This window comes from Manacus vitellinus, unplaced genomic scaffold, assembly GCF_001715985.3.
Source record: "Manacus vitellinus isolate BGI_N305 unplaced genomic scaffold, ASM171598v3 scaffold_17_pilon, whole genome shotgun sequence".
Taxonomy (NCBI): Eukaryota; Metazoa; Chordata; class Aves; order Passeriformes; family Pipridae; genus Manacus; species Manacus vitellinus.
In genome coordinates this window covers 14,407,447-14,418,371 of record NW_021939256.1, presented here as the reverse complement: position 1 = coordinate 14,418,371, position 10,925 = coordinate 14,407,447, and the positions used below count along the sequence as shown (strand labels likewise).

The window sequence follows — 10,925 nt, the reverse complement described above, 5'->3', positions numbered from 1 at the left end:
GTTTGCCAAACAAATTTTTGAGAGGAAAACAAAGAAAAATTAGTGTAATATGGCTGGTCTGTTTGGTTCTATTGCTCACCAAACAAATGTTTTATTTCACTCACATGGATACACTTCAGGAGGCTGTGACTGCAGCTTTTGGAAAAGGATACCAGGTGGTCAAAGGCCACATTTCCCTTGCACAGAAGCTGGGTAAATGCTGCATGACAACTATTCAACTACATTTCCCTGGAAAAGCAGCCAAACTGATCATACAGCATGTCTGCTTTCAGTACAACTATGTTTGTATATTCTTTTGAAACACTTCTTCACCTTGTTTTGGAACAGAACTTTTAGTGGGGCCATTACTTATATTCCCCATTTTCTTATTGATTTGTGTCCTAGTAATACAGAACATCCTGACGCTACTGGCTTCTGCAAGAAGCTTCCATATAACGGCAGCAAACAAAAGTAAACCTTAACTCCTACTGCTGGATGTGGTTGGAAAGTAAATATTTTATCGCCTCTGTCAGCAGAAAGCTGTGTATAGAGATTCAGAAAGCAGCTTTGGTGGTTAAAGCTGCACTGAGCTGACTTCAGTTACTATGGCACCAGGAGTAAAAATACCATGGGCACACACATGCACGTGCACACACACAGAGCAGAGATGTTGAAGCAATTCCTGTGCCCCTTTCTTGATCTACATTTAAAGGAGCTCACTGCATGACCAGGGCCTTATGAGAAATCACTGAATGCATCCAGGATGGCACCTGTGAGCATGGATTCTGCACATCTGCCTCTTGAGGGTTTCTGTTTATTTTTCATCTGTTAGGGAGGAAGGGCTTAGGCAAAGTAGTGGGAAGCTGCTACAATGGGAAAGGGAAAATGAACCACCTGAACCCATTTTCCCAACCTCCTGTTTTCCTGGGAGCAGACTGAAACAGCAGCATTTGGCCCACTAATTATCCACAAACCTGTGCACACTTTTATAGACACAAAAGCATCCTATGACCATTGTAAATTCAAATGTGCCAAGACAAGTGGCAAATTTAAACCTGACTAGGCAAAATGATTATGCATAATAACTTTAATTATCCGATGAAGTACAATTTTTCACATAATCCCCTTCCTCTTCACATGCAAGTGCTCCAGTGTTCAGTGAAAAGGCAGCTGGTCTGTTTTCCCTTTGTAGCCTTCATATTGTAACCTGAATTTGTTCCTTTCACAGAACAATTATTTAATACTAGCTTTTTTAGAGGTGGTCATCAATAACATATTTGAGTGCTTCATATTATCACTGGGAAGTAAGAGGATTTTTATATGTATAAATTTTATAAATTTGTAAACTTTTATATAAAACAATTACTTTATATATGAAGGAAAAATGTGTGTGACTGTGTTGCCAATAGGTAGTTTTATAGGTAAGGTTTAATTTAATATCATTAAATTGTTTAATTATATAGGTATTTTATAGGTAAGGATCTGATTTGGAGCATCCAGTTTGCCAACTTTGGGATATCTTTATTTAGTGCATTTAGCATTTTAAAACACGTGTTGGTCTAAGTATGAATCTGGCTGATGTCATTTATGCTTCCCAGTGATCATCAGCTCCACAGCCAATGCAAAAAGGGTCTAGAGTTTATGAAGTTTTCCATAAATACTATATTTAGCTGTACATAGGAATTCTCCAGAAAGAAGAAAATTCCTGTTCTCCAAAGCAAGATGAGTTGAACCTTCTCATTTGCCATGTGGTGTTCTCCAGGCTTCCTTGTAATACTGGGTTGGCCTGTAATACTCCTAGAGGTGTTTATGAATACTTTTTCTTTTCTTACTTGGATGACTTGAGAGCTGTGGTCAGAAACACTTCAAACACTACATTTCGGAATAGAGTTTTCCTGTATTGTTCCTTGGTGGACTTTCCAAACAGTCTTTCCCTGGAAGTAACCCCTACCTTGACCTTCTGCAAGCAGAAAAGATGGTTGGGGGACATGATACCTGGGGATGTGTAGCAGGATTTCTTTTGTTTTATTTTTTTTTTTCATATGGGTTGGGGGTAGACTCTAGAAAAAGTGTCTCCAGGATCATCAGACAACCTTTACAGCTCCTGAGGGGTATCCAATTGAACTGAGCTGATACAGGACTACCCCTGTGTGAGCCAGTTACACTGCTGAAGAGTTTTATTTCTGAGGAAGCCTTTGCCTCACAGCATATTTGTAGCCCTGGTTTGTGTTTCCCAGCCTAAAAAATTACCTCTTGGCCTGCCTGTTAACAGAGAGGAGCAATCTTAGACCCATTTAAAGAGTATGTCTATACCAGAATCAATTACTTGATGTCTCCTTTTCTGAACAAGATTGTTTCAGTTTTTCATTGTGTGATCTGTGTGTATCCTGCAGCCAGACTGCCACCCCCCTGCAGGCTGCCTCTGGTCTTCAGATCCTACAGGCAACATTATTTCTCTAAAGGGCAGGCCTGGACACCTTGAACACCTTTAGAACAGGTACACAGGGAAGGGCCTATATAATGTTCCCTGTTATTTGTTGTTATTTTGGCTTTGTGTTTGTCTTAACTCATAACTGTTGGTAGTTGGGTTGCTCTGCAGTCTGGAGAGGGTCCCTGGTGGTCAGCCTGCTGGGTGACAGGTTTATTTGACTATCTTATTGTCAAGATGGCATTTTGCCCAACCCCTGATCAATTCTGTTACAACTCTGTCCAAAATCACTGCTGTGTAAATATTCTGTAATATTATTAATGTTTTTAATTTATTTCTTTTATGTTCATTTTATATTTATTATTCTTTAGAATACTTTTCTTTAGTATTTTGCAGAAAACTAGTGCAGCAAGATGCTCAGTTTGCTGGGGGCCAAGCAGGAATACATGGGCTGAGGAGATGGACACGAATGTCCTTTCCAGCTTGTTGCCCACCTGTGGCTGTGGGGTATCCAAACAAACTGTGGAGTGTTAAGTCATCAAGCACAATGAGCAGACCTAACAAAACCAAGCTGTGTCTCATGAATTACAGAAAAGGGAAGGCTTCAGTGCAGACCATCTGCAAGTCAGCATATTCTACATATTGGGTCCTAATTTCAGTCCTTTTTGGAAGTGATCTGCTGAAATGTAGATGATAAAAAAGAACATTTCATATCTGTATGCCATTTTCTATTCAAGGTGTTTTTTTACTGGCTGCCCTAATATCTGTCCATCAGCAGGACAGCATGAGAATTCAGGACTATTAAGAAAAAGATGTTCAGTGAAGAAGCCCAGTGAGGATTTTTCTCAAGGCTTAAGGAACAGTTTTTCATTGGCATTAAAAAAAAAAACCCTCTAAATGAATAATACATAGTGACCCAAGGAGGCAATTATATGTAATTCTCTGTTCCCATATGAAAAACCTTCCATGGTAGTCTCTTCCTTATGACATCACTGCTCACCAGAGACGAAACCACTATATAATTTTAGAGAATGTTGGGAAATGCTTGGGCTTTTCACTTTCCACCATCACTAGATTAAATCCCTGCTTCTTACTGCAGAATTAAGTCAGCCTATTGGGCTGGGAGCTTCCTGGTGAGTGAGCATTGTGGTGACATGTTCAGAGTGTACTGAGGAAAGCAATGGCTGTGAAGGAAGAAACAACCCATGCTCCAGTTTCATTCACAGTGTTCAGAAGTATCTTTTCTGCTAATGTGTGAGACTGCAGCCTGGTATTGAAGGCACGTAGAAAGCCTTCCTCAACCCTAAGAATCAGTGTCCCTTTCTCTGTGGGAGCATCCTTTTCCAGCAGCACCTCTTCCTTCCCTTCGTCCAGCTGCCAGGAGGTGCTGCCAAGGGTTTGCATGCTCTCTTTTAGGAGGTAAACCATGCTGGGGGACAGTGAGGCAGCAGGGGAGGAAGGCAATGGGGACCTGTGCCTGCATTTCCAAACTAGCAAGTGCAAAGCTTTACACAGATGCATAAAATGGAGTCATACTGTCCATAAGGGTGTATGGGACCACCTGTTTACAGCAGAGCAATGTGGCCGCAGGCCAGCAAAGCAGCGACTTCTCTCTTCACCGAGATAGTCAGACAAAGCCCGATGGGGGACAAATGTAGTGGTTTTGTTTTACTCCCATGGAAAAATTCACAAGGAGTGGAAGTTAACCCACAATGACTCTTTCCAGGGAAACCGAACTGATTTCAGGTGGTGCTGATGAGTCCTTTGGTGAAAGTGAATGAGCTTTTAGATCTCCTGAAAAGTGAAAGGCAGCATCCCCAAACCCCTCTGAGGAATAAGGTTGCCAAATAAGTTTAACAGTTTGCGCCTCTTTTAATGGAAATATCACATATTTATGCACATAAACACAGTAAAGTACAAAGGATTAGAAAATGGGCTTAATTTTCAGCCCCCAATTCTAACATACTGTATGTTAATCCCTGAGAGCACCTGTCAATTGTCTATCTCTTGCAAGTGATACTGAAAGTGCAAATTCAAGTGCTCACCTGCAGCACAGGTTACTTTTCAGATACTGAATCTGAGTGCTAATCTTCAAAATGCTAGGTTGGCAGTAAACAAAAATTATTAGTTAAACCATTCAATCCAATTTAATTCAAAATCCATCCTGATACCTTTGCCACAGACAGCTAAAAGATTGTCTTCCTACTCTCCAAAGTAATGAGTTCAGCTTATATTCTGGTCACTCCAAAGCCATTGTAAAATTGGTGCCTATGAATTGCACAGCACTGATGCACTTGCAGACTAAAATCCTCTTCGTATTCACAGGAAGTGTATTAGCAGGTGCATATTCCTCCAGCTCTGACCTGGGAGTGTACCTGGCAATGCAGTCTGGCCAGCACAGCTACTCCAGCAAGAAGTAAAAAGAACAAGCTGTGTGCAAAATCCTTGTTTTAGACATCTGTCATAACCTCTGTCAAGCCCTGACACCACAGATGCGAGGTGGCAGTGCTGATCTGAGCACTAGTTTTCAATCAACTGAATTTATTTCTCCCATGACATGCACAGTTTCATTACAAATTCAGTGAGACCACGGCCAGGTTTTGTGCTGTGGGAGTAAAGGATGGAAAAGTTTCCCCTCTCTTTAATTAAAGGGAGAAGCCAGTGACAGCAGGAGGTGGGGTTTGCCTGGCTTCCAGCACAGCTACACCTTCAGGAGGACACACCACAGCACATTTCAGTTCAAACAGGCACAAAACCTGAGCAAAACCTTACCCTGAGATGTGCTGTATGACTTGCTGTTTGTGTTTGACCTCTACTTCTATGAACATCATCTTTCTTCAGCAAGCAGCAGGTTTACAGCCCTTCCTTATCAGAATTTGCCAGGGTTTGGCAGGCTGCCCAGGCTGACTGCTGGTAAAACCAAAGGAAGCCTTAACATGGACTGCAAGAACCTGCAGCAACCTGTGGGAACTGCTGCTTGGAGATGCACTTACATACTAGGGAAGGTTTTCTCCCAGTGTTGAGAGAGAGAGGGGTGAGGTACTGCTCTCCCTGGGCACCCAGAGGTGTAGTATCAAAGATTACAGTGACATCTGACCACATTAGTGCCTGAGCTACCTGATACTGCATTTCGTAGTATATAGCTGGACTTGATACCTGGGAAAATTGAACTTCTTCAAGCTGCATAATTTTCTTGTCCTGGCTATAATCTGGAAAGGCTCACAATAAACCTGGTTTTTAAAACAGGAATTTAAATATCAACCTGAAAAAAACCCACCTGTGCCTCACCATCTCCCTTATTTCACATTTTAATGCAACGACAAAAAATTCCCTGAGACTAAAGAGGAAACAACAGATAATGGATAAAGGGAAACCTAACAGGGGAGGCAAATCTTAGGTGATGGTGGCATTCAAATCTTATCTCAGCTTCTCTGTGACTTCAAAGAAATCAGTCCCTGCCCTTGATTTATACCTGCAGAAGATGTGAATACCTCAACTGCAGAGATATTTCATATGCAGCCCTTTTTATATTCAACAGAGCAAACAATATGCATTAAGACCTGTATCCATACAGACTGTATAGAGCTGTACAGTTTAATACTTATCCTTAAACTTTGTTTACTGAAAGAGAAATAAAGTGCTTAGTATATTCAAAACAATTGAAGACCTGGATTTTCACTGCCACCAACACTGGTATGTTTTAAACTTTTCATTATTACTATAAAACCTTGCAATACATCTACCTATGGAAGGAGAGGAAGGAATGTCTAGTGTCAAAAGAACAACTCCTTCATTTTGTCCATTACAAAATGAACAAACACAAAATATAATCCTGTCACATATATGTTGTTTTTCAAGCTGTTTCTCAGTCATTCACCTGGAGCTGGTAAAACAGGAATCTGCAAGAGGACTGCACCACTTAGAACTTCCTCTCAACAGCAGACAGGCAAACTTAGCGAGTCTTCCATCTCAAAATATAATTGTGCTCCAGCATCAGACATGCTGTGACATAACCCTTGCTGTATTTCTGCACTTTAAAGGCCATTGCTCAGTATTCCAGCTCCATGAACAGTGGGCCTGCACAAAGGCATTCAGTCTGTTATCTTGCTCAGATAACAAGACTAGTAGCTCAAGAACCTTCTAAACAACTGCCTTTAAATCAGGTCCTGCTTCGGGTAGGAGACACCTGCCTCAGCTTTTGAGTCTCTGCTGCTCTATTCTTGTCCTGTTCCTCTGCCTTCTTCCGCTCCTCTTTTAGCTCCTTGTATCTCCATTTGGGAATCTGCAAATAGGGGTCATCCTTTGCACTGCTCCTCCTTCTTGCCTTTTCTGGCTGGAAGGTGGGTGGAGGAGCCTTGCTGACACGGACTTTGGGGATGACAAATCCTGGCCTGACGCTGCTCCGTCTAAGCAGGTGAAGCGGTAGGAGGCTTGCTTTCCTCGTGACTACTGTGTTCACTGCAAGGCTGATGGGCTGCAGACTGGCTCGACGTTCCTTCTTCTTGGGGATCACTGTGACTTTGGAGTTCTGAAAGAGCTTCTCGTAGCTGCTAACGTGATCTTTGTCTTGAGATCGGATCTCCTCTGCTCTCTGCTTCTTAAGGATTTCCTGCACGGCCAGTCTGCGTTTACCGACAGAGGGTGGGCTGCCTGGGCACACAGTCCGGCATGCCAGAGCAATGAAAGGACTGCCCAGGCTTGTTGTCACCTTCACCATGTGGTCAAGGACCCCATCTTCTTCTGGGCCATAGAAAGACCGGAATGAGACAGCTGCCCGTACGCACTCAGAAATCTTCTGCAAACAGCTTTTTGGCTCTGCAGCCTTGGCAAGAAGTTCCTTCATCTTTGGCCATTCTGGTTTATATTGATCAGAAAACTGTTCTGGGCATGGCCTGTCCATCAACTTTTGCATGATGAAGGCAGATTCTGATCTTCCTGTGAAACAAGCCCATTCCCATGAAGTCAGTCCACGGCTTGGGTCAGTCGCATGGACATTTGCCCCTCAAAAAAACAAATCAATGAAAACCAATTAGTGTTAATTAATGAAGTGCTCACACTTTTGTTGTTATGATCAGAGGTGAGTCCCTGCAAGAAAATGTCATATAAGATACACAGTAATATTTGTATCAAAATGAAGATGCACTAAGGACAGATCAGGTTCCTCACTTTCAGAACTCCTGATTTATTTAAAACAAACTAAAAAATAACAAAGCTGTATATATAAAATTCTCTTAATACAAATAATGAAATTACGAATTTCAGCTGCACTTAATCTTGACTGGCATTTTAAAATCGATTCACTTAGCTGACAAGAAGAGAGTGATGAATATGGAAAGAAGCAATTCTGTACACAAAAATCCTCCCCATACAGAATACTGGACTTTGCACTGATCACTGCCACTTGTAAGGGAGATCTTGGGCTAGTGATCACAAGTTCCATGAAAATATCAACACACTGCTCACTAGGGGTGAAAATAGCGAATAAAATACAAGGAATTTCTAGAAACGCATTTAAAATGGAGAAAAATAGAAAGAAAAAAAAGGGGAGTAGAGAAAACAAGTGTGCAATTCATGTTCTCTTGCCCCAAATCTTCGTTCGCGAAGCCCAGCCGTGATGATGATGATCTCTGAAAGGACAGAATGGAATTAGGAAATGTTGCGAGGATGGTAACAAGGGTGAACAAATATAAGGAAAGTTACCATAAATGTCAGAGAGTAGATAATGAATGAGATGGACCTTCAGCCTGAGCCCAGAACAGCTGTTCTCATCTACCTGAGATTACCAGCCCTATTGGTAGCAAAAACACACTGTTACTGCCAAGTGGACCAGCCATGAGAGGCAGCTGAGGCACTGGTTAGACAGCAGAGGCCTAGACATTTGAAGTACAGTCTCAGGTCCTGAAAGAAAATGATTTCTAGTGACCTGTCCTCCGATTCCCAATTTATGATCTTTATCCCTCAATTCTGACATCTGTCCCCATCACCATTCTTTTTTTTCATATGTTTCTCCATCCCTCTCCATCTTTGCCTTCCTTTTGATCTCTTCATGTTCCCATAAGCCCCCAAAGACAGGTTTCTTCCCTTGTTCTTCACTCTTATGCTTTCAAGTTGCGTTACACTCTTCTCCTCCTTTACAACTTAGTACTATATCCACATTCCTTGTCAACCAGGAAATTGCAGGGAAGTCCTCTCAGTTATGGTATTAGGGTGGGACTGTGGGCATTTGTCCATGAGGGTGGCATGTGCCCAGTTCTGCTTACACAGAAGAGTTCTGTAAAGGACAGTGGAAGCTCAATACGGAGTACACTTGTGGAAGAATTGCTGCAGAACGAGCAGCAACAAGTAGTTTTGGAAGCTGAATCTAGCAGGACACTGTTGCAAATACCCAACACATTACAGCTGGTGAATGCTAAAGGATGCAAAAGGTATGTCCAAAAACTGGCTTGTTGTCAACAATTAAAAAGAATCTCATAGATGTGTCAGGGACTTGACAACTGGCACATATCCTGTGAATTGCACTGCAATGACCCTGGGCACACCACCTGGGCACACACATCTTGATGTTTTACAGTATGTGGGCATGTAGGTGAATGAATTAAATCAGTAGGACAATGAGTGAATATGCTGGTTGCAGGCAGAGATGTTTTTAAGCTGAAAATTCTTTGTTTTATATTCTACCTTTGAACTTCGACTGATCTCAGAGGGAGCTTTGCATGCTCCAGCGTGCAGACTTCGTTCAGCAGGTCTGCAGCACGTTCCCTGGGACAGGCACTTTGCCCAGCTGCTTTAAATATAACTCAGCTTTGCAACATTCAGTCACAGTTCACACGTTACTGGCCCTGTAGATAATTTCTGGGTTCCTTGAAAGAGTTTAAAGCTGGAATATGAACAACGTTTGACTTATTGAAGGGCTTCTATAGCAGATGAAGCACCGTTTTCAAACAGTAAACACAAAACAGACCTACACAGATCTTTCCACAAAAGAAAAGACAATCTATCCCATAACTTTGGAAGAAGTCCAGAGATTGAGACCTGAGGAAAAGAGTAGAGAAATACCATGATAATTTTTTTTCTTCAGGATAGATTATCTTAGTGACAGCATTTCAAATTAGAATAAGGAGGAACTTAATATAAGGAATGGTAACCAGGAATTGGTTTGTGATGGGTTCAATATAACCTTCCCCACAAAGGAAGTTTTGGCATTACAGGAAAACAAAGGAAAAAACTTACTTTTAACCCTATTAAGTACAAGTTGAGTCCTAACTCAACTGAGAAAATTACTAAAAAGAGGATGCTAGAGACACAGATAAGAGTGAATATGGACAGAGATAACCTAAGCAAAAGAGCTGATCTCAGTTTAAGTGTAATTTGAGTGAAATTTGCAGAAAGGACAATTCAGAGAGAAAGAGCACAGGCGTACTGCATGAGTCAAGCATGGGGCCCAGATTGGAAGACAGAAAGGAGGCAAAGAGGAGGAAGAGTCAATCAAATCAAAGAGTTCATTAGCTCTGGACTGAAGAAGGGATTGCAAGATCTCAGAGGCAGCAGGGTTTGATGAGGTTCATGACTGCAGAAGTTCCAGTTAAACCACTCTGGGGAGGAAAAAAGACATACAAACATTTACCCTCCTGCTTCACTAGCCTGTTTTGAAACTTCCTACCCAAAGTTCCTACCCTTGAATCTCTCACATCTCAGGGTAGCCTCTTGCCCTAGTTCCTTCTTAACACTTGCCTGGATCTGTCCTCCTTCCCACTAGAGGTGACTGGGACCATGGCAGACTATGTGGAAGTTGTTTCCTTGTTGTACATGTAACAAGCAAGGAATTAATACAGGAAGAAGAGAAGCTAAAGGAATTGTTTTCAAATATAAAATTTAATTCTCAGCTTGTAAACAAGCAAGAGGTATAGACATCTGTTTACCATTATCTTCAAGAAAAAGTAATTCCAGCTCTGATATGGTGCATCCAGGAGACCTTGGATCAGAGTTGTTAAAAAAGAGCAATGTGGGAAAGCGCTCACTGGGGGTTCCCCACCTTTGCCTGGGAACTGCACTCAGCTCTTTTCCTTGTCTGAGCTAAGCCTGGCCATGTGCCTTGCTGGTTTGGACCCTGATCCACAGACTTAATGTCTTGTTTGACCTCAAGACTATCTTGTCTCTACAGACTATCCCTTGTCACCTAGACTGCCCAACAACCACTGCAGTATTGGCTGATTCTGTCACAAGCCCTGCTCTGTTCCTTCAAGGAGTGCCTTTTTTGATGAGGCTAGTGCTGAGGCCATGCTGTCACCATTGGCTCACCTCCCTTTGAGGAGTAGAAGGCTCCTGACAGATAAGTCACCAGGGCTTTTGGAAAGTTTATCTCAGAAAACAATACTATGGAGTATTGAAATCCCAACCTTTCAACAGAAATCAATGCTCACTTTGTACCTTGTATCATGAAATCTCTTCTAAGGTGTGATTTAGTATAGTTGTATTGATTTTCTGTACAAGTCCGGAGACATTTCTCAACAAAACTGTC

At 41.9% G+C, this 10,925-nt stretch overlaps 1 protein-coding gene across 1 annotated transcript in view; it reads right to left on the bottom strand.

Annotated features, from left to right (window-relative positions):
• Window positions 1-6,566: 6,566 nt before the first annotated feature.
• Window positions 6,567-10,925, bottom strand: part of ANKRD33B (ankyrin repeat domain 33B) — a 42,718-nt gene continuing 38,359 nt past the window's right edge. Inside the window, 1 exon segment of the mRNA XM_029958929.1 lies at window positions 6,567-7,408. Within this exon segment, the coding sequence (XP_029814789.1) occupies window positions 6,567-7,408 (842 nt within the window).